The sequence below is a fragment of the Colletotrichum paranaense genome (assembly GCF_030867605.1).
Source record: "Colletotrichum paranaense strain IMI 384185 chromosome Unknown Scaffold_3.1, whole genome shotgun sequence".
NCBI lineage: Eukaryota > Fungi > Ascomycota > Sordariomycetes > Glomerellales > Glomerellaceae > Colletotrichum > Colletotrichum paranaense.
Window position 1 is genome coordinate 607,941 of NW_026848961.1, and position 22,608 is coordinate 630,548.

Below are 22,608 nucleotides of genomic sequence, written 5' to 3' on the forward strand. Positions count from 1 at the left end.
CAACCGATCCTCGCGCCCATCTATCTTGACTTGCCACTTAGCTGTTGGCAGTTGTACATTTATCCTTACACCCGTCCACCGTCCTTAAATTTGCCTTGTTCCTTTTGTCACTGTCACTCTGTCTGAACCAACCGGTGCGCCTTTACTTTTCTACCCTCGACTTGTTTCCAAAACCTCCCGACAAACTATCGACTGTCCAATACACCTCCCGTCGGGTAAGCCTCCCATATGTCTCAGTCCGTTTGTTGGTGCGGCCGATCGCAGCGGGAGAAGCAGCCTTAGAAGGAAAAGAAGGAGGGAGGTCCGGGACAAGATGCTAACCACAAAATCTCCCCCACCAGAACCGCGAAACAAGCCTTCACGCCTTTCTCGTCCGCGCCTCTGCCCGACCGACGTTTCTTCTCCCAACGTCTCGCCTGTTTACATCATATCATTAGTACATTGCTCGAGCCTTGCACATACGCCAATCCTTCCTGCTCCTTTTTTCAACTCTTTCGCCTTGGTTGCCGCTCATCCTATCCGGAGTCGCATTCCATTTCGGCCTTTCACCAAAGTCAATTTACAACGTCATGTCGACTTAGAACGGCTCTTGACCTCATTGCGACTTTGGGCTTGTCATCTGTTCTTGCGACTGCCGCGCCTCACTCAATCTCTCCTTTTCTCTTTGCGACGTTAATTCCTGGCTTCGAAAGCCAGTCAGTTTCATACCTGGATTTACTACCTATATATCCCAGTTCTTAAGGTGGGAGCCCATCCAAAACCGTTCCCGAACATCCCTCCCCGGCTCATATACACCAATTATACCACCTCGGCCCCGGATAACTTCATGCTAACTCGTGTCTGGGCTGTCCAGAAACGGCCGCTCGAGCGAACCACTCCTTTTTATCGCTCTGATTCTTTTCATCTTTTTGCTTGTTTGGGCTGTTGCCCATAGCATATCACCTCTGTCTTATTTGACATCACCTTGCTGCGCCCGCGACGCAGCAGCAGTAGCAACAGCAGCAACATCGCATCGTAAGTTTCACCAAGAACATTTCATGCATATTCCTTGCCGTAGGCCTCGGCCTCGCGCTCCTCCAATGTGCCTCTCCCGTAGCATCGAACACTAACCAAGAGCCAGTGGGGGTTGAATAGCGTCAATGCACCAGTGATTGCGCGGTCAGACTGCTCCTCTGGCGCCTGTCATTTCCACCGGCAGCAAGGATCCCTGGGCTCAGCTGTGTGCTTTGATCCCCTACATTTGATTTTCCCCGAAACGGCTGGCGATCCAAGCACATTTGCTCGCTGTAAGCCAACCGACCATAACCTGCATGCTTACACTTCTTTTTTGAGGGGTTCAATTGAGAACCGTTGCGCCCTTGACACCTCACTGCGAGTCTTTCTTTGTCTCCAGTGAGTCAAGATGGCTGTTTGGGAGACCGAGGATGAGTCCAAAGGCAACGCTGCCGTGACGGCGTTGCCAACACCACAGGACACACCTTACAGAACACCATCACGAAGCTCGAGGAAATCCCGACGCTCCGTCACCCCGCCGAACGGGAAGAAGAGCCCTTCGCCTCCTCCCGTCCCACAGAACGACAAGGGTTCTAAACGTTCATCCAGAAATATGACCAACGACGATGGCATCAGCGTTCTCGACCCACGTCGTTTCACTCCAACCTTACACGCCAATCTCGTAGCCGAGATCCTGAACTTGAGGCGAGATCAAGAAGAAAAGGCGAAGCTTATCGAGAACCTAGAAGTATCCTTGCACGCCTCCCGCCAGGAGCAGGAGACACTTAAAGAGACAGTAGCCACCACAACAAAACAAAGCCGCTCCCTTCAGCGTCAACTTGCCCTTCTAGAAGGTGGTACCTCATCAGCACTGGGCGAGCTCGCCCGCGAGAGGGATGAAGCCGTCGACTCCATCACAGAAACGAGAAAGAGACTCGAATCCGCCCAGAAGAAGATCCGAAGTCAGGAAGAAGACTCTCAGAGGGTTCACGACCTTTGGGCTCAGGACAAGGACTCTTGGGAGGAAGAGAAGCGCAAGTATGAGCGTAGAGTCCACGTCGCCGAGAGCCGCTTGAAGGTGGTGATAGACGAGGTCGCCGCCTACCAGGCTGCACAAGTTAACGGCAACGGTGATGACAGCGAGACAGAGGATCAAAATGACGCGGGAAGTGTAAGGACTATGAGCCTGACTAATAGCGTCCGATTTTCCATGCAGCAGAGCCCCGGCAAGGTCTTCAATGGAAACTCACTGGCGGACGAACTCAACCTCGATGGCGACGACGACTGGCAGACTGACGACGGCGGACGCGAGAGCGCCATGTCCAACTATCGCCACACACGAACATTCAGCCGCGACAGCATTCTGTCCAAGATTCACCGACGACAACAAAGCATGGAGAGCCCCCAGCGTCCTGGAAGCGTTACTAGAGGTAGACTTTGGATGAACCAGCCCGTCCTGGAGGCCCTGGAAGACGGGATTCAAGAGAACGATGAGGACCTGATGCCGCCTCCACCGCCGCCTGCTCCCAAGGTCAGCTACACCGACACCGGAGTCCAATTTTCACCTCCTCCATCACCGAAGATGGAGCCTGTGAAGCCTTCCACACCGGAACCGCCTGCCAAGATCGAAAAGCTCACCGAAGTCGAGGCCTCCCCAAGAGGCGAGTGGGAAGTTGAGGCCAATCAAAGACGGAAGCGAGTTCACGTTAACCGGCCACTGTCGATCGAGCCGCGTCCTTTCAACCACATGGTCTCCGCTGGTTCTCAGACTGTCGAGGAGCCTTTGAGCCCCCCGAAGACGCCAAAGTCCCCCTACAGATCTTCCACCCCGCCTCCTCCGGAAAGTCCGCCCGTGATGATGGTTTCATCCTCAACTCAGACCGACAAGCCGGTGGAGAGGCCTCAGACACCTCCCGTTCTGCGGCCAGTGCAAGAATTGACCATCCCATCCATCAGTATCATCCCGCCGACGAGTCGTCCGACTACACCACGCGAACACCGGCTTCCACAATACGTCAAAGACTTTGGATGCCAAGTATCCATCATTTCCTCAGCTCCCACGAAATCCACTGCTGTTCAGACCGAAGAAATCCTTTCTGACAAGAGGCTGGCGACACTACCTGTCCATCTGCGGCCTTCAGCTATCACGTCTAGGCCCTCATCGCCTAGCGTCGGTATCGCTACGGCCGTGACGAGTGATGATCCTCGCCACTTTACTCCGGTGCCGGGACATCTACCACCGCGAAATCCTCGAAGACTCGCTACAAAGCGCAGCCTATCTGACATGCCTTCGTCACCACCGGTCTCGCCAGTCTTTGGCGAGCAAACTCGCGACGCCTACCCTGGTAACAATGATGACGGGCCACTTTCGAGAGAAGGTGCGCCTATGAGACGACCACACCGCATCAGCAGTCTGTTCGCCGGCTTCCAAGATGCCCAGAGCTCCGATGAGGTGGACGAGTTTGATGCTGATGTGAGCGACTCTGAGTACCGAACCGCCCTTTCCGCCCCTGGCATGAGAATGACGGACTCCCGAGCCTCCAACCGCACATCTGTCAGTACATTTACATCGCCAGAACAAACGAAGAGGTCAGCTCATAGCAGGAACTCCATGCGCCTCGCAAGCGAGAGTTATGGAGGAAATTTGGAAAGTAGAGAAGCACCCAAGAGGCAGTCTGCCAAGCCCACTACCCGCGGGTATGAGAAGTCTACCGCGGGACCTTCGGGCAAGAACGTCATGCGGAAGGCTGCTATGATCCAGAGCGGGATTGCCAGCCACCAAGGCCGTCCTAGAAGCCCGAGCGTTCCAGAGTCTCGTGCTCCCGACCCTCCTTTCCCCATCCCTACCAGAGCTAGCTCTCGGCGACCGCCATTCAGTGCCAGTGCTCCGAGCGATGGCCAACGAAGCCCAACCAAGATGGACGCACCGTGGCATCGCCGAGGCATGGGCCGTAATCACTACCGTGCCGGCAGCATCCATCGCGCCAACAGTATACGTAAGGTGCGATCAGCTGCGGCCCTTCCTCGTAACCAGAGAAATCGGAAACAAAGTAGGTCTCCGCCACCCTTCTCGGAGACGACCGAAGCGCCGGAGAGCCCCAGCTTGCCTCCTCTTCCTTACAACGACATCACCAGCCCTCGGTACGATACCAGCTCCAACTACCGGTCCCACAAGTCCAGACTGTCGACAACAACGGCACAGACGGCTACCACCGATGTTAACTCTGTCGGTGGTGCATCCAACGGCGCATCGCAAGCCACGGGCGTCGTCGATGCCATTGCGCAGACCATGGTCGGTGAATGGATGTTCAAGTACGTCAGGAGACGCAAGTCATTTGGCGTGCCTGATAATAGCAAGGATGACTCAAGCAACGACCGCCACAAGCGATGGGTCTGGCTGGCTCCCTATGAGAGAGCTATCCTCTGGAGCAGCAAGCAACCCTCATCTGGCAGTGCCCTCATGGGTAAGACTGGTCGGAAACGTAAGTACTCTAACTTGAATCAGCGCAAGCCTTGACTAACGTGAAGCAGTGACGATTCAGTCTGTACTTGATGTGAAGGATGACAACCCCGCCCCGAAGAACCAGGGTGCAGTTTTCAACCGTTCGATTCTCATATTGACTCCGCAAAGAGCGCTGAAGTTTACGGCTACGTCTTCTGAGAGGCACTACATATGGCTGACGGCTCTTTCATTCCTGGCACACTCGACCCAAGCAATCCCTGAAATCGTCGCTGCGCCCCAACCTGCGAAACCAACCACGGTACCGGACTTTGAACCACTGCAACCTACCAGGCGACCTGGCATTCGTGATTCCATTCGACTGACAAAGAGCAAGGCCCCCTCGATGAAGAATCCCGGACCGCGAAGTATTCCAAGTGTGCCCAGCATTCCTAGCATCCCCTCTTCCAGGACAGGCGACGCCTCTGGCTACAAACAAACGGAGGCATTCCCGCCCATGCCGATCAACAACAGCAGCAGCAATAACAATAACAATAATCATCAACGTGAGCGCTCTGGAGACGCAGCGGAACCACCATTCATCCCTCGGTTCACGGAGCGCTCGAATCAGAACGCGGTCCACGGACGGAAGCGGAGCAACACCGGAGGTCACGTTCCGCCCCCGCTGTCTTTCCGTGGATTTTCCGGGCCAGGCAGCGTTGGACAGCACAGCTACACCAACAGCAATGCTGGCAACAGCGTTGGCACTACCGGCTCATCTGATATCTACCAGTCCCAGCCATCTCAAGGCTCGAGCAGGCAGAGTTGGGGTATGAGTACCGCCGGCTCTCAGCGGACGTCGGAAGCCTCTTCAAGACCCCCAGGTGCCAACTTCTTCGATGCCATTGGTACCGTGCGCATGGAGGCCTTCATCAGCCCATTAGCCCACTCAGGCTTTGATAGAGACCCTGATGAGTACGAGGAATACGGATACCGGGCTCGTAGGCGCAGCAAAGAGCTTCGAAGACGGCAGAGTCGTAGCCGTCACCGTGACAGCTATAGCTCTCGCGGGACGCGCGGCACAGACGGCTACCATGGTAGCAGCCGAGCGACCGTGGAAGATGACTACTTCCGAGATGACCCTTTCAAAGGCTTCTAGGTGAGAAGCCGTCAAGTCCTTTACATTGTCCCTTGTCGCGAAAGGTTCGGATTAGCCGGAGCGCGCGGGATTGCATTCATTCGATACGATACCCATTGTGTACTATTTCTCATGTGTAATCAAGGTGTGGGGTGGCGAAACAGAACTAGACCCCTGTGCCACGTTGTGGACGGAGTTGGTAGGATAAAAAGGCGATGGCTGCCGTCGGCAGGCCAGGGAGACGTCATCATACCTGGTTTGGCCAGAGGGTCGCAAGCTCTGATGGTCTCAGATGCTGTTGGGTGTGTACGATGCTGGTGAGGCTGTCAACAATGTGGTGTTGATATTACCCTTGGTAGTGTAGATAGGTCCTTCAGGACAGATGGCTAGACAATCAAAAACTGTTAAATTTAATGTTTGGTCCTGATGGTGAAGCAAGCTTGATTGTGATGGTGTGAAAACCTTAGGGGTGAGAAGGTCTGCTTCCTGGCAGCCGTTCGCCGAGCGAGCGGTGCTCGGGCGCAGTCGAATTACGGGCCGCTCTCCGGGGGGCACGCACCGACCCCGCACCGCAAGCAGCGAACTTAAACCACCACCAAGAAATTTCGCCCCTCCATTGCATTCCAAGCTTGGAGCTTCCAGTGACAACACAATTTCGAAGCTTCGCATTTTTACCCTTTCGAGACGGCCAATTCGTTTCCCACCTGGTTGGCTCAAGACCTCGTCGTCAGCGGAGCACCGGATCGAGCACCGGGTTTCTTCTGTGAATCACCTCAGACAGGACTAAATCGCGAATAACCCCCCGCCTCTGGCAAACGTCACATATCGGTTCCTGTGTCGACGGACATACCTCGCGAGACACCTCCCTCACAGAGACCATCTCATACGAACCTGCTCCGACCGAAAACGAACCGAAACCGAAGCAAACTTGAGGAAACCGGGTGCTCCACGAGGAACAGAGACGAATAAAAGCCATGGAATCCGAAACGCTGGAGCAGATGCAGACGCGCCACCGCAAGGAGCAGCGCGACCTCGTGGGCCGGATCACGAGCAAGAAGAAGAACGCGACCAAGAAGACGCGCAAGGGCGTGAATGATGAGTGCGCTGAGCTGGAGAGGCAGTTGAAGGCGAAGCATGAGGAGGAGGTGGCTGGGCTGTCTGGCGGTGGTGTCGCCGAGGAGGTTCAAGACGACGGCGACGACGAGACTGCCGAGGTTGTGGAGAAGTTGAAGGATACCACCATTTCCGAATCCGAAACGCCGGTAGAAGAAGAGAAGGAAGAGACACAGGCACAAGGGCAAGGCCAAGGCCAAGGGAAGAAGCGCAACAGACAAAAAGAACGCCTGGCGCGGCGGGCGGCCGAGGTCGAGGCCGCGGCGGAGAAGGCGCAGGAGGAGGCGAGTAATATGACGGACCACCGGGGTATCGAGAAGACGTACATGCTCAAAGAGTTCAAGGCCAACGGGCTCGAGGAGAAGGAGATTGCGCCGGACGGGCATTGTTTGTTTTCTGCTGTGGCGGATCAGTTACGGCAGCAGGGTATTCCGCTCTCCGCTAGCGCTGAAGACGCGAGTAGTGGCGGTGACCCGACGCAGAAGCTCCCGTATAAGGTTGTGAGGAGGGCGGCGGCGGAGTACATGGTGTCCCACCCGGACGACTTTGCGCCGTTTCTGGAGGAAGGGTTGGAGGGGTACGTGAGGCGGATCCGGGATACGGCGGAGTGGGGTGGGCAGCTTGAGCTTGCGGCGCTGGCTAGCGTGTATGGGGTTGAGATTCGGGTTGTGCAGGATGGGAGGACGGAGAGGATTGGGCCGGCGGCGAGTGGTGGTGAGAGTGAGGAGAAGAAGGAGATTTGGTTGGCGTATTATCGACATGGGTACGGGCTTGGTGAGCATTATAATTCCTTGCGAAAGACGACGGCGTGAGGGGTGTCGTAGTTCGATTAGAGGGTGGAGGGTATGGAGAAGACTGTATTCTCAAATTTTGTGTACATGGAGTTTTGGGCATTGCATGGCACAGGCATACATCATTGACCGAACAGAGAAAACTATCTATAACCAGAATTATGTGCCGTCATGGTTGTCAGTGACTCCAGACATGAATCCAATCGCGAACTGAGCCATCCTCATTCATACCAGCGCGATGCGTCCTACTAGGCTTGACGAGCGCCAACCGCTTCAGACCGGCGGTGCCTTCCCCGCCATCCTCGTTCGCGGCCGGGGGAACGACAACGACGTCGGCCTCGTCGCCTGCCAGCGTCGAAGACGAGAACTCGAGGGGTTGGCCGGGGCGGGTGAGCAGGGCGAGATAGATATCCGGGTTCAGGCCCCACGGCGGGCCCGGCTGGGAAAGAGGTTTGCCGGACGGAAATTCGAGGCAGATGAGGCGGCCGGTGGCGGGGTTCAGGAGAGAGGATATGCGGGCTGACCATTGGGGGCGGGCTGTTGGGGGAAGGGCGCAGAGGAACTTTGGATGGTTATTAGCTTCTTTTTTCTCATGTTGTAATTCCTCTTGGCCATTCCCTTTGAAAGCCACTGAGAAGAGTGAGACTTACAGTGTAATCAAAGATGAGGTCAAACGTCTTGTCCTCGCGGGGCCAGGCCTCGAGCCACGAGTCGGAGAAGAAGTCGCCCGAGAGCCACGTCACGGAACCCGGTTCGGCGCCGTTTGTCTGGCGTATGGAGTTCACGTCCGGTCCTGCTCCGTCTCCGTTACCGTCCCCGGCCGCCGCCGCAGCAACTACAGCCTTTTGATTCTCCTTTGCCTCGGCGATGGCCGTGGGCGAAAAGTCGAGGCCGAGGACGTCGTAGCCTAGGTTTGCTAGGAGGAGGGCGTCGTGGCCTTTACCACATCCGGGAACGAGGGCCGTGTGCTTCCGCTGCTGTTGTCCTGCGGGCGATGAGGCGGTGGGAGGAGGAGGTGGGATGAGGTCCGGACGGGTGGTGATGATGTCCAGTAAGGCTAGGGAGGGCCCGCCGCGGTCCCAGGGGGTGAATTTCTCTTCCCAGAAGGCGGACCATTTCTGGCCGTGGTTTGCGAGGGGTGTGTTCGCGAAAGCCGTGGATAGCTTGTTTGGGTCGGTTGCCATGATGGGCTGGTTGCTTATACTCGGAGTTGTGAAGGGAGTATGATGGGGGACTTGATGTTGGGGCTGGGCGGTGCTTTGTTAAAGTATCTGGTGAATTGTCTTGACAGAATTGTGAGATTTAAGCGGGTTTCTGAGAATAATTCAAACAACGATTGGTATATTAAGTGGTTGGTAATCCAGTAGTATGAAACAGAATGAAAGTCGCCAGATGAGAATGAAGTCATGAATCTAGGTAGACCGGAACTAACGAGGTCAATCTAGTCCCCGAGGACCCCGCGCTGTACTCCGTATTGTGGATGTGGCGCAAATGCCCCGCGCTGGAGAACGGCGACGTTGATCCCTGTCGCTGCCAGGGACGCATCCCGAATGTCTGGGATAATACCTCACCTAACCCAAGCTTACCAAGCCATTTTCAACCATATGACTTCCGACTGCAAGGCGACGGATGTGCTTGTGTCGTGTTTCTTCTCTCAGCTGCATGTCCTGACGTTTCGGCGTAGGTATGGAAATTGGGTGAATACCGCCATTGTGAGAGATGGGTGGTTACACAGCTTTGCTAGATTTGCTGCGTTTGAGAATGGCGACTCATCGTGAGTCGAAAATGGCTGTTGATTTTGTGTGATGTGAAGCAGAGCGTATAGGTGAGGTTTTGAACATTGGGAGAAGGGTCTTGGTAAGAAATTGAGGAGGACTCATCAACCGAGTCAATGCCGAGTGTAGATACAGTCGGTCATTCACTCTACCTTGACCAATTCGTTGAATGCTCGATAGAATGTTCCTGACGATTCCAGAGTTCATGAGTGATTTATGAACAACCGTGGTTCTGGCATGTTGGTATACGGCTCTAATATTACCCGCGGGAAAAGTAGATGTGCGTGGTCATTTCACCGATAATCTCAGTGGCCCGGCGAGCCTTTTCGGAGACAACCGCCGAATCCCACGACTCAAGCGGGGTCGCCCCCGTCCGGAGGGCGTCAGGTAACCGCCCACGCCGCCTACCACAACCAAAGCCCCGATCCCGGCGTCGGAAGTCCCTATGACTTTGCCGCTCACGCCCTCGCGACACGTCTCATCTCAATCTCAATCTCAAATATCTCACTTCATAAGACGCCCGCCAAAGCTCTGGCGTTCTGCTCTCCGTTGCCTCATTTCTTCTACTTGAGGCTTTCGGCATTTTCGCCACCACACTACTTACCTACTTGAGGTGTACACACACGTAGCAAAAGCAGAACCGTTCATCGTGAGCAGAACAAATCCGAGAGCCATGGCCGACCTATCAACCTGCCTACCCCTAACCCGGGCCTCCGTCGTCGAAGCCCACAAGCTCGTCAAGCCGCACGTCCACTACACCCCCGTCCTCACCAACAAGACCCTCACGGCGTTGGCATCGACGCCGCGGACACCCGAAGACCTCAAGGGCACGAAATGGGAGGGGCGCACGCCGGCCAAGCCCGTGCTCCGGCTGTGGTTCAAGTGCGAGAACCTGCAGCGCATCGGTGCCTTCAAGGTCCGCGGTGCCTTTCACGCCGTGGAGAGGTTGAAGCAGGAGCCTGGGTGGGCTGAGGGCGGCGGTAAAGAGAAGGGTGTTGTTACGCATAGCTCGGGTATGGATACATCTCTATTTTCCTGCTCAGTGAACAAACCAAAAAGAGAACTATCTGAATGTGTATTTCTTGATCTCCGTAGAATGTACTGATAACACCACTAGGAAACCACGCTCAAGCACTAGCTCTCGCCGCCAGAGAAAGCGGCATCCCAGCACACATCGTCATGCCGGACATCTCCCCGCCCAACAAGATCGCCGCGACGCGCGGCTACGGCGCCAACGTAGTCTTCAGCGGCAGCACCAGCGTCGAGCGCGAGGCCGTCGCCGACCGCGTCATCTCCGAGACGGGCGCCCGCCTCGTGCCGCCCTACGACCACCCGGACATTATGCTGGGCCAAGGGACGATGGGCCTCGAGTTGCAGGAGCAGGTCCGCGATCTCCTGGCCGCGGGCCACTCTGCAGAGAACCCGACGTTCAACTCCACGGGCCTTCCCGTGGCTGCTGTATCCAATGGTGATGACGGAGAGAAGAAGGAGAAGAGGGGTCTGAATGCGATCATGACCCCTTGCGGAGGCGGCGGCATGCTCTCCGGCGTAGCGCTGAGCTGCGAGGGGACGGGGATCAGGGTGTTCGGCGCGGAACCCGAGTTCCAGGGCGCCGACGACTGCAAGCGCGGCTTCGAGAGTGGGAAACGCGTCGAGAGTGTAAAGACGCTGACGGTCGCCGACGGCCTGCGGACGCCCGTGGGCAAGCACCCGTGGTCCGTCATCTACGAGCGCCGGCTGGTGGATAATATGTACAGCGTGTCCGAGGAGGAAATCAAGGCGGCGACGAAGCTCGTCTTTGAGCGGTTCAAGCTCGTGGTCGAGCCGAGCGGTGCGGTGCCGCTTGCGGTGGCGCTGTTTAATGAGGATTTCAGAGCCATGGTGGAGAGGGAGGCTGGTGAGACGGGGTGGGATTTGGGATTGGTTTTCAGTGGTGGGAATATGGCGCTGGAGGGGCTCATGAAGATTTTCGCGGCGTGATATACCTGGAGGTTGTTTGAGTAGAGGTTGGTTTGGTAGAGGTGTGTTCAGGATCCCGTTTCAACTTTTTCGCCCACGAACATTACCGAGGCCGGAAACGAGGTACAATAGACGCCTTGGACCTAGCTTAGTCTTTTCTTGACGGGGAAGAAAAAAAGGCCAGGAAAATTGAGAGCCACGAAAGGTCCCACACTCCAAGACCATGGAAGGTAAGTTTGAATCCCTTTAGACAAGCAATCGGTGTCTGTCTCGGGCAGAACATACATTACTTTGAACGTGACTATGGGAAACGGCGTACTATAACACTGCTCGAGACTTCCAAAGAGTTCCAAAATCCACCATCCACTCTGTGTGGTACCTTGCCCTTTGGCTATGCCTTGACATCTTCTTACAGAATAACAACCAACCTCTCCTCCCAAAGCATGGGTCAATGGGATAGAAATCATTCTTAATTTGTTGATTCTTTAATAGTCTGATTGAAGCAGTTGTGACAAACTTCCTCTTATAACTCCCCAACCTAACCCCCGACTCTACCTCACTAAAATCAGAGTCTGTACGTCTCCAAAAACACATACGCTTTGCAATTCCACAAATCGCTTGCCATCCAACCCTCTCACCCCCTTACGCTGAGCCCCTCATCCTTGCCTACGCCCGCCGGTGCTCATCAGCGTAATCTTCTGCTTCTTCTTCTTTCCCTTACCAGCTCCTCCTGATCCACCGCCGCCATTGTTGCTGCTGCCACCGGCCCCAAATGCGGCACTACTGCTAGAGGGACCGGGCTCAGTCACACCCAAAGCCTCCATCTGGAAAGAAAGCTCTTGAGGTCCCCACAAGTCTTCATCCTTGAGCCACCCGTCGTCAAGTTGACGCATTGAAGCCGGGGCAAGCTCTGGGGACCCAGGTACGACAGAAGTGCCCCAAACGGTTTTCTGCGTGGATGGACTTGTAGAAATGGTTGCAAGATGCTCGAATCCCGGTCGTGGATCGGGCGGCGTAGCGTTGGCGTGGCTCGATAGGGGCTGGAACTCTTCCAAGTTCAACGCAGGAACGTGATCCTCTTCGACCGGTCCATAATCTCGTCGCATAGCCGCGGTACTCTTGAACTGGGCAGCCTCAATCCTTTCGGACTGAAGCCTCTCGCGTTCTTCCTGTACGGCCTTGTCACGATTCCGCTTTCTCCGCCGGCCAATCTCATCAGCGAACTTTTCGAGGACATCCGCCGACACAATGTCTGTCCAATCGCATTCCAAGAAACTGATTCGGCAACCATACGGAAGATGACCCAAATACTTGGCCCGCTTTCTCTGCACCTCGTCTAGAACATGGCCTGTCGAAATGTGCTCGACGCGAGGCAACAACGTGGATGGAAATGCAGAGAAGTCGCCATATTTCGTCTTGAGAATACGAATATCGAGAGCTGATAGGTAGAGATGCGGCTGTGATGAGTAGAAGTAGAAGTCAGGTTGAACGGTCTTGTTCTGGTTGCCCAGCTTCTTATTTGGCAGCATGGAGTCGTTCCTGCCGAGGTCTTGGACCTTCTCCTTCGCCGCATCAATGGCCCGGATCGCCTTCTTGGTCCATTCATCGTCGTCGTGGTAAAGAAGTTGATCCTCGGTTCCCTGTTTCCGCAGCGCCTCAATCTCTTCGTTGAATTGCTCCAACATGTAGTCTCCAGTTCCCTTCATGATCCTGGCATAATCCAGAACATTGGCTGCAAAGTGCCAGGGCACGTCGTCCGACACATTGAGCGCGTCAGAGCCATTTTCCCAGGGCAATGCGAGGGTTGACTTGGCTGTCCGGGCCATGAGACGTAGGACAACGTCATCGCCAACTCGCGGCAGAGGGCTCTCCTGGCCCGCATAGAAACGCACAGGCCGCGTCTCGTGAAGGTAGACGCTGTCTTCGCAGAGCGGACATTTCTTCCACCTTGCACCTTTTCCATGCTTCGAGTCCTCATCTGTCGAGTTCATAAACCGAATCAGACATGGAAGGCAGAAAATGTGACCGCACTTTGCCATTCGTGGCGCCACCGGCTCGGACAGACAGATCGGGCAACTAGCCCCCTGCGATTCGGATGAGGCCAAAATCTGCAGGACGTTGTTCCAATCGATATGAACATCGGCGTCAGCCGCTTGGCTGGCGTAATTGCCTTCCGGTGAGACGACAAATCTGTAATTCGCATGCACGTATCTCGCCTTGTCTACGGCATGGTGTCCCGAGCCAGGTCCCCAAGTCGGATTCCGTCTATAATTCCGAGCATAAGAATGATGATCCGCGTAAGCAGTCGGCGGACGGCTGTAGTTCAGAAGGTGTGTAATTGAGGTTTGACCTCGTCGACTGTTGGCATTCCCTATAGCCCGTATCTCGGCCATAGCATCGTCATCGTCTGGGTTCGCGTGTCTGGCGTCGCCAAGTCCCGGTCTTCGCTGCATTTTGTGTTGCTTCCGAGAGCCCTGACCCTTCCGGGGGGTTGCGTGTGGGAATGAAGGACTGGGTTGGGAGGGCCGGCGGTTGGATTCGAAACTCGCGGTGACGGGACCAGGCTGGATCGAAGGCGAATGGGAAGTCGATGCTGAAAGGGACTTGCCCAAGTTTGACGAAGTCGAGCTCATATTCGGGTACCCGGATATCGTAAGGGAACGTGACGCAATAGCTTGTCTGCTGGCGGAAGCTTTGATCGATTCGATCAGCCCCCTGTGGCCAATGTCGTGATGCAATGCGGCGCGAGCGAAGGGAACGAAAGGACGGATCGGAGGTTGCCACTGCAGGCCAACTGACCCAAGGCTATCTGAACAAAAACAAGTATATCGAGGAGGAGAGAGGCAAAAGAAATTTGAACGCTTCGGCTGAGGTGCTATGGTTGGATGAATGAAGATGTTGAATGTAGAAGAAGACGGGGTCCAAAGTGGACGGACCCCATTAGTGACGGGTGGGGATCAGGTAATCGGATGTCGAGAGGATGCCGCAGCTGTGGCAGTAGCAGTAGCAGTGCGTAGAGTCATTGGCGGGGCAAATCGAAGTTGCCGTGACGCTCTTGAGGGAAAGCTCGGCACCCGGAAGTACGTACTGGGTTGTCCGAACGGCTGGAATCATCACGTGACTCGGTCGGTCGCCTCCGTCGGTGCCAGTCACGACTCCAGGTCTCTTGCGTGCATCGATTGAGTTGTTTCGTTTGACGTGCAGTACACCTGTGCCTGGCACCTGACGCATTGGCTTGACGCGACGAATCAAAACGGCGTGTCAAGTCACAAGTTACTCCATTGGACTTTACTATGGTAGGCACTTATTAATCTCTCTTCTGTGGTAACGACTTCATCCATAACGTCAGTCAGCAGGAGAAGATAGCCTACCCAAGTCACATGCCTCACCAGTAGTCAGTCACCAGTGTTCAGTACCTCATTGTATTGGCTCAATTGATCATATGCAAATTAGGCTCGAACGAGGTATTATGGTACAGGATAATCCGATGCAGATGAGCCGTGTGAAGTACCAACAAAAGGAGCAAAACTGAAAGAGGCGGCAGCCCACATCACCCTCAATTAATTCTAGAGGCCAACAGAAATGGCCGTACTTCCAACCTCGTCGACATACAGCTGCCATGCCTCATTCTACCTCTCGAGCTCTTGCACATGCAAAGTGGACCAGGGGAATCATAGAAACGACAAACAACCCAAATACGCAGCACCCGACAAGAAAATCCACAAGAGCCGAGGCGAAAGACGATGCCTCCCATCCACATACATCCTAACGGCGAACATCATCATCATTATGCCGCTTATTTGCTGTGCACCTTGGCCTTGAGCTTGCCGATGAAGGCACTCAGGCGGTTCTTCTTCTTCTTCTCGGTGCCCGAAGGGCTTTCGGTGGCCTTTGTATTGCTCGGTGTCGTTGACTCGGGAACGGAGGACGGGGCCTTGGCAGGGGTGGTGGGAACTTCGGGCTCCTTGGTGGAGGTGAGGCTGGCGCCGTTGGCACCGTTGGCGGTTGCGTGAACACCGTTGGCACCGTTAGCCTCCTTTGTAGAGTCATCCTTGGTGACAGCAGCCTTAACCTCCTCCTTAGCGAGCTTAGCCTCCTCCTTGACGGCCTCAGTCTTGGTCTTCTCGCCCTCCTTGACTTCTTCCTTGGTCTCCTTGACCTCCTCCTTGGCAGCCTCAACCTTGGGCTTCTCGGCCTCGACCTTGGTCTCCTCACCGACGGCGGGGATAGGCTTGACCTCCTTGAGGAGCTCAGCCTCGACCTCCTTCTTCTCGATGACAGCCTCGGTGTTGGCGGCAGCCTCGGGGCTCTTGCCGGCCTCGGCGATAGACTCCTTAACGACGGTGGGAACCTCGGGAGCGACCTCCTCACGGGTCTCCTCCTTGGTCTGACCGCCGATGGCCTCCTGAACGCTCACAGGCAGGCTCTCCTTGACGGGCTCGGGGAGCTGAGCAGCGGCGTCAGTGGCGGCAACGGTAGCCTGCTCAACGTGAGGAGCAGCAGCCTCGACGACAGTGTCCTTGGCGTTGATGGCGGCGGCAGCGGCGAGACCACCAATAGTGGCAGCGGTGGCAACGACGACGCCAGCGGCCTCAGTCTTCTGAGTGCCGAATCCGGCGGTGCCCTCAGAAGCCGAGGGAGCGGTGGGGACCTTCTCGAGGAGCTCGTTCTCAACAACGGCTTTCTCCTGGACGGCCTCGGGGTTTGCGCTGGCCTCAGGCTCGGCGTGGGCCTTCTCTTGGCTCTCCTTGACAATTTCGGGAACCTCGGCAGTCTTGGTCTCGAGAGGAACCTCGGCGGCCAGAGCAGCGGTGGTGGATGTGGGCGCGGCGCTGTTGATGGTGACATCCGCGGTCGCAATGGGCAAGCTGGACTCGGGGATCGTGTTGCTGGTAACCTCAGGGACGGTGGTCTCCTCCTTGGAGAGGCCGGGCAGAGCGCTAGAGTCCTCGTAACCCTCCTTGTCAAGCTTGACGTGCTCGTTGATATCGCCAGCCTTGACAGACGCGGGAAGGGGTTCGCCAGGTGCGACGGTTACGGGCTCAGCGGTAACATCTTGGGCGGGGATAGGGTTCACACCAATGAACTTGTCAAGCTCGTTGGCGGGGGTGACGGGGAAGCCGCCGGGAATGTCGGAGGGGGTAGCCTGGGGGAGCTCCTCCTTGTTCTCGAGAGGCACGTCCTTAGCCAAGGCGGCGGTGGTAGATTCGGGAGTAACAGTGTTCATGACTGCGGCGGTGGTATCCTCCTTAACGATTTGATCGGGGGTGAGAAAGTTGTTTACGTTGCCCTCGTGATCAGGTTCTTGAGGGGCAGTGTGGTCTGTGATCCAGTTGTTGTCGACGACAAACTATAGATGGGGGAGAGAAAGCAAGTCAGTAAAAATTGTCAACAATGACGATGTTTTTAAGCGAAATCCGGTGGGCAGCACAGCGGTGGTATAATGGGTCCCTTGGGGGGCAGATATGACGACGCGCGGCGAACCAAATGTGGGAGATCAGCTGGGAGCGCGATCTGGGTGTCCCCGATGGTTATAAAGGCCAGGTGAGGAAAGATAGCCCGTATCCGCCAGAACAAGAATCCAGGCAAATTGGAAGGCGGTGGTTCCTGGCGCTTTGCGCTGCCGCTTGTTCCTTGGCCGCGGGCATGGCTGTTGGTTCCTAGCCTGGGCTGGCACGGCTGGGTGGTGGTGACCTTGGTGGTGCTTGTCCTTGTGTACCCTGGGTGCCTTGGGGTGTATCCAGGTGAGTGTGCCGTGTTTGGTGGCACCTAGTCTGGAAGGCTAGCCCCGAAGTTGCTAGACATTTTGGCACATTGTTGTGTGATGAAAGGTGCCATGGTCCTTGGTGGCTGCTGGTGCTGGATCCTGCCGCTCTCTGGTGTCTCTCTTCTTTCTTGCGTCGCAATTTGCGAAAAGGCCACACGCAGCTGCGAACGCGACCATGCTCGCATGGGGGACCCTGGTCAAGATTGACGCTCTTTTCGCTCCCCACAGAATACAAAAGGAGCAATGAACCTGGAAAACCTTGTTCATTGCTTTTTTGGACCGGTGGAAAAGCGGAGCCCCCAACCCGCCGCTCTGCTCGGGATCCGCCAGCCAATCTTGCCAATTGCCCACCTGGAGCCACCGTCAAGCGTCAAGACTCAAGGCAACCACGCCGCTGCTGTGCTTCTGCCGCAGTAAGCTGCTGCAAGAACTGGTGGGTTTGCGTCATTCGGAGCCGGGATAGTCGGCCAGCAACAACCAGCCTCCGAGACCCGCGTATGACTCTTCTTTTTTTTTCTCCAATTTACCCATTACAGCCATGTGCAGCTCCAGTCTGGGATATGTTTTGCAGCCCCGATTGCGCAGGCAATACGCCGGGGAAAAGCAGACAGAGCAGAAAACCCCAACGGGAAAGCAGCGGCGTTAGCGCGAAATAAGCCGACAACACAATGTGGCCGTAGGGGCAATAGTGAGAAGAGTCGAGAGAAGACCGAAAAAGACCCCAGCAGAATTTGTGTGGCTCAGCGGAGCGCGAAGCAAATTGCGTGAGGGCCAGGGGCCTGGACACGCCAAATTGCGAGATGGTGATAAAAGCCCGATCCTATGACGAGCCGCAACCGAGCTGTGTGGCCTGCAGCTGACGGGGAAGCTGGAACTAGAGCTGCCCTGGAGCTGGGGAGAAGCTTCCACCAGTAAATGGCCTGGCAGCCCAGCCCTTCCCTTCTTCCCCCTCCAAGACGGGGGAACAGCGATTGCGATTGATGGGACAAGGGACCTGGATGGGCGCACGGATGCTGTCGCGGGCTGAGCGATGCGGCGTTGCTGCTTTCGATCGGAGCCCTTGTTCGCGGTCTCATCCAACCCTCTATCGACTCCGCCGCCTGTGCTGCTGGTACTGCTGTCGTCGCTGCCCCTCCAGCTTCGAGAGGGTTCCCAACAGTTGCGCGCCGTGATAAGGGATTCCGGAGTTGCCGTCGTGTTCGAAAAATCCGGGTGGGATGGACCAATAGTTACGGGTACAAGAGAAAGCGCCTGAATTGGCTGGTACGAACCTTATAGTAGATCTTTTCCGATGCGTCGGCGAGTGTGACGGTCTTCTCGAAAGAGCTGCCGACCTTTTCCAACTTCTCGCTCTTAGTCCAGTTGTCGAAAGTGCCGGTAACGTAGACCTCCTCGGCCGGATGAGCCCTATAGTGGGACGCAAAGGTTAGCAAGGTTTTTGATCCAACTGGGAGGCTTGCTTTTTCGCTGGAGACGATGCGAACGGTGCCAATGGTGGTGAGGTCGCCGCGGACGGGGCCTAAGGACCATGTGAAAGAAAGTTTGCATTCCACATGTCCTTTGACGAAAGCATGCAAGCCAACCGCCGTTTCCAAGCGCCGGACGGTAGAGAAGCAATGCAAGGAGGGGCATTGGGATTCCGTCGCATTCCAGTAGTGATTTCCATGTAAGGGTATTGAGACTCAGAGTCTAGAGAGAGATGGGCTGGCGGGGAGGGGGAAATGCGGGCGGAGTCGATGAGCATACCAGGTAAACTTGTAAGTGCCCATTGTGATGGATGTGAGGGCTGCTTCTTTTCGAAAGAGGGGCAATTAGAATTACTCGGTTCGGAGCGAGTGCCTCGTCGTCGGCAGGAACAATGTGAAAGAAAGGGCAGGTGAGGATTCGAGATTCGAACAACAGGAAGAAGGTAGGAAGGAGAGGTTTGTTGGAAAAAAAGAGGAAGAAAAAGATGAGAGACGAGAATTGAGCGGCGGGAACCCCCAAAAATTATTGCGCGCGAGTGGCAGAGAAATAATTGCTGGGGTCGGGGGTGTGGGAAGGTGGGCGGCGCAAAAGTCGTCCGTCGTCTACGCACCTCAGTGTAAGAGGAGTGGTACACTACCTGAGGTGTGTAATCACTGGTGTGTGTGTGTGTGTGTGACTACCTCTGAAGTGTGAGGTGTATTGGTCTGAAGGTGGTTGCTGGCGCAGATGGTCCCGGCCCAATTTGACTTGACCTGAACTGACGGTGACGGGACCGTCCCTGGTTCGGCGACGCCAGCGTCCAACGTCGCGCTGGGCTGGGCTGCGATGTGCTCCAAGCAAGCTGGGCTGAGTGTACATAGTGAGTCGGGTGTGTGTGAGGTGCGTGGAATCTGCGGACCGTGGACGGCGGTCTGGACGCAGTGAACGAACGGTCTGAGGTGGTCCAGTCTGCAACCTTGAACTCCGTCTGCGCGCAGGCTTGGGCGCGGGCTCCACCATCAGACGTCCGCGGTGCAGTGTGAGTGTGCTTGCTCATCAGCGGTGTGTCTCTGAATTATGACGACAACCGCATCGGTCTAGGCGCTTACACCTAGTCCAACGGCCCAACGATGCCAATGATGTAGGCCGGTGTGTTAGTCCCTTTTTGCTTGTCGGTCAGTCGGTGAGTGAGAGTGGGCGAGCATTCATTCCCTGGGTTCTTCAACAATTCATGTCTCTGGATGATGTTCTCTCCCGAGAGAGTCATCGTCCACCACCGTACTTCAGTCAAGACATGGACTTTTTTACAGCTCATGTCTCTGAACGAACAGACAATTGGCATTGGGTTCAAAGCGAACCGTAACATGTGACTTGAGCTTTAATGACATGTCCCGAAATATCCCAAGAGTTCCGAGGGCCCGACTACGTTAGTCTCAAGGAAGGGTCGAGAAGGTGAGGCTTTGCCGTCACAGCGTCGCAGTGTCACAGAATGGGACAAGCGCAGCAGCACCTTCCCTCCTCAGCGAACTCTGAATCAGCAAGGACCAGCCAGACATTGTATGAATTGTCATCGGAAGGAACACCCAGAGTAAGATACTCAGTCGTACCTGCCTGCCGACCTCAAGATAAGGTACCTTACGTACTTTATCAGGCAATCACGTACTTACCCTCATTTTTCATGAGAGGCAAGAATTACGATCCGCTCGTGCTACCCACGTTCCTTGCTGCACCCTCTGCGGAGTACTGTACATATTGACAAGAACTTTGGGGAAACATACGAGGTTAATGGAAGCAGGTGAGCCTGAAGAACCCCCGCTATGACTGCACCTCACCCCATGTATGTGAACCCAAAGATCTCAAGTGACTCCCAGCGATGTCGCATCCATCCACAACCACCTCTCCTTGATCCACTCGACGCCAGCAAACCAACACCAAATGCATGATCGCGATTCACAACAAGCACCGACAAAGACCACCTCTAGCAAGATCTGCAAACTGCAAACTCCTCAACGCCCAGCCTCCTCTTTCTTCTCCTCCTCGAAACATCCCCTGCGCTTCACACTGCCTCCTCATAGTCTTCACCGTTTCTTGCTTGGCCTTACCTCGCCTCGCCTCGCCTCGCGTTACCGCACCTCACCCTACCTTACCGCCGTACCTGAGCTATACCCTGTGCTAACGCAGACGCGACAGGCCAGAAATATCTCCGTCTGGTGTGTGCTTCAGACGTGGGATGAAGCTAGGCTTGCAACTAATTTCGAATACCACCTACTATTCCGACACTACCGCACCATACACTCCCAGATACGACACGCCAGCATCGTTCTCGCCGTGTTTGTGGAGCCGCCCATTCTTTGCAACTTGCCCGAGCCGCTTCCTCTCTGAATCGAGTACCTCTTTACTCAGGGGGCATTGCACCTAGAGTCTTCTCGTTTCCTTGCCAGCTTTTCTTTGCAACCCTTCTACGCCCCGGTGCCACCAAGGGTTTGGTTTCCACACCGAGTTCAACGCCGATGCGACACTGGGAACTCTACGTCGGACGTGCATGGTCGGAATCCTGTGCACCCAGGCCAGCCTCCAACCTCCCCTCACCGGGCGGGTCCTTTGGTGCACCTTAAACCTCGCCAATTGCTTCCCTTCTTACCTTATCTCTAGCTTCAATGCTGGGCTGCAAGAATTCTCTTATGACAAGCCACGGCAATCCGGCCTGAACATTGTCTTCGACCAAACAGTCGCGCCAATTGCAGACAATATGATCTGACTCCGAAGAATCGCCCCTTTCCCCTGAATTATCCAGCCACCCAGCCACCCCCGGAGGCACTTCACCTGCCATCTCTCAACTAGTATAGACTTTGCCCAAATTATCACTATCCCGCGCGCTCCTGGCACCAATCCAGCCACCGCGCCAGCGCCATGCCTAACTATGTTGCTGCCGTCAGCCGCTGCAGCTACTTCTCTGACACGGTGGTCCGAACCCCTACGCCTTGGAACTGCTGACGCAGCAGACGAGACCTCCGAGGCGAACCTATGGTGTTCCAATCGCTTCCATTCCCTCACGAGCTGTAACGGTCCAGGTCCCCTTATACTTACATCATACTGCTTGCGGGTTCCAGCACACTTGGAGTCGTCTGTTGCTGCCGCCCATTCAACGCCTCGTACTTCACCAGAGTATATTAGCCCGCACGAATTTAACCAACTGCGCAGTGTAAACCTCTATAACGTTGCTCTTATTGCAAATCGCGAGTAAGCATCCACACGGCACTGTTAATTCCCGCTCTCGATTTCACAATCGAATCGAATCTCCCAAGATCTTACCGCGCCAGGAAATTGCGGGGAAGAAAGGGTGGAAGCTCCAGACTCAGACAGGGACGGTTCCCGAACTGAGACAACCCTAGGCCCCTCGCCATAGATTGATGTTCGATCACGCGCCCAATCTTCTCCATAGCCTCAACCACGGACGACGATGACCTGCTTTGCCCCCACTCACAAATTTCTTTCCCGCGTGGGAAATGCCCCAAAACCGCTGCGATAACTGAGCAGATCGCAGGACGCAAGTTTCGGCAATTGCACCACAGTAGAGGCTGCATTCGGGGCCCGGTTGAATCTCGGTGATATGATGAAGATCGACTCGCCCAGCACACCCTTGCCAACTGCCCGCGTTCGTCACCTCGGGTGTTCAACCGATGTCGCAACATGAACAAACCCAAAGAGGACTGCTCCTGGTGGCACGTTCCCATGGGTTTCCCCGACCTGTCCGCCATACCAAGGTATTGTCAGCACGTTGGAAGAAGTCAGACTTCTCGAAACTTGCAAACGTCCGCCACGCCTTCGCGAAACTGCGTGGGCCAGGCCCCTCGAGGTTTCATCAACGTGTGATTTCGTTCTCTTTACGACGGTTTCGCTCTCAGGGGGTGGTTGAGGCGAACAGGTCTCCATTCTCCAGAGTTTAAAAGTCAAGAACTCGACGTCAGAGCTCCCGCACGTGTCAATCATCAGATGCAACCTCGTTTCGTTTCGAGCCTCTCGTGCGTTGCATCGTTCCACCCAGAGGCACGTATTTTAGATGGTCGATGCTTGCTTTTTTGCTTAGCTTATACTGTACGCTTTTTGCCTGCCGAGAGTAGCCGTTCCAGTAGTGTTCGTGCGTTGATGTACAAGATTACAAGCAAGTTCTTGACGGCTTGCCTGTG

At 55.5% G+C, this 22,608-nt stretch overlaps 9 protein-coding genes across 9 annotated transcripts; 4 read left to right on the forward strand and 5 right to left on the reverse strand.

Annotated features, from left to right (window-relative positions):
* Positions 1-1,402: 1,402 nt before the first annotated feature.
* CPAR01_03742 (nuclear migration protein) lies at positions 1,403-5,591 on the forward strand (the record flags this gene model as incomplete). Its single annotated transcript, XM_060488028.1, has 2 exons — positions 1,403-4,475; positions 4,525-5,591. The coding sequence occupies 2 exons, from the start codon at positions 1,403-1,405 to the stop codon at positions 5,589-5,591; spliced, it is 4,140 nt and encodes a 1,379-aa protein (XP_060352234.1).
* Positions 5,592-6,544: 953 nt separating this feature from the next.
* Positions 6,545-7,495, forward strand: CPAR01_03743 (OTU-like cysteine protease; the record flags this gene model as incomplete). The annotated part of the gene is made up of 1 exon (XM_060488029.1): positions 6,545-7,495. The coding sequence occupies one exon, from the start codon at positions 6,545-6,547 to the stop codon at positions 7,493-7,495; it is 951 nt and encodes a 316-aa protein (XP_060352235.1).
* Positions 7,496-7,652: 157 nt separating this feature from the next.
* On the reverse strand, positions 7,653-8,658 carry CPAR01_03744 (thiopurine S-methyltransferase; the record flags this gene model as incomplete). Its single annotated transcript, XM_060488030.1, has 2 exons — positions 7,653-8,036; positions 8,125-8,658. The coding sequence occupies 2 exons, from the start codon at positions 8,656-8,658 to the stop codon at positions 7,653-7,655; spliced, it is 918 nt and encodes a 305-aa protein (XP_060352236.1).
* Positions 8,659-9,922: 1,264 nt separating this feature from the next.
* On the forward strand, positions 9,923-11,229 carry CPAR01_03745 (pyridoxal-phosphate dependent enzyme; the record flags this gene model as incomplete). The annotated part of the gene is made up of 2 exons (XM_060488031.1): positions 9,923-10,262; positions 10,367-11,229. 2 exons carry the CDS (start codon positions 9,923-9,925, stop codon positions 11,227-11,229), a joined length of 1,203 nt encoding a protein of 400 aa, XP_060352237.1.
* A 635-nt stretch (positions 11,230-11,864) lies between these two features.
* CPAR01_03746 (uncharacterized protein) lies at positions 11,865-13,841 on the reverse strand (the record flags this gene model as incomplete). The annotated part of the gene is made up of 1 exon (XM_060488032.1): positions 11,865-13,841. One exon carries the CDS (start codon positions 13,839-13,841, stop codon positions 11,865-11,867), a length of 1,977 nt encoding a protein of 658 aa, XP_060352238.1.
* A 1,163-nt stretch (positions 13,842-15,004) lies between these two features.
* On the reverse strand, positions 15,005-17,242 carry CPAR01_03747 (uncharacterized protein; the record flags this gene model as incomplete). The annotated part of the gene is made up of 4 exons (XM_060488033.1): positions 15,005-15,595; positions 15,860-16,558; positions 16,693-16,977; positions 17,225-17,242. The coding sequence occupies 4 exons, from the start codon at positions 17,240-17,242 to the stop codon at positions 15,005-15,007; spliced, it is 1,593 nt and encodes a 530-aa protein (XP_060352239.1).
* Positions 17,243-18,204: 962 nt separating this feature from the next.
* CPAR01_03748 (uncharacterized protein) lies at positions 18,205-18,384 on the reverse strand (the record flags this gene model as incomplete). The annotated part of the gene is made up of 1 exon (XM_060488034.1): positions 18,205-18,384. A coding segment is annotated over one exon (180 nt), but the record flags the coding sequence as incomplete, so codon positions are not given.
* Positions 18,385-19,118: 734 nt separating this feature from the next.
* CPAR01_03749 (uncharacterized protein) lies at positions 19,119-19,478 on the reverse strand (the record flags this gene model as incomplete). The annotated part of the gene is made up of 1 exon (XM_060488035.1): positions 19,119-19,478. The coding sequence occupies one exon, from the start codon at positions 19,476-19,478 to the stop codon at positions 19,119-19,121; it is 360 nt and encodes a 119-aa protein (XP_060352241.1).
* An 878-nt stretch (positions 19,479-20,356) lies between these two features.
* CPAR01_03750 (uncharacterized protein) lies at positions 20,357-20,803 on the forward strand (the record flags this gene model as incomplete). Its single annotated transcript, XM_060488036.1, has 1 exon — positions 20,357-20,803. The coding sequence occupies one exon, from the start codon at positions 20,357-20,359 to the stop codon at positions 20,801-20,803; it is 447 nt and encodes a 148-aa protein (XP_060352242.1).
* Between the last annotated feature and the right edge of the window lie 1,805 nt (positions 20,804-22,608).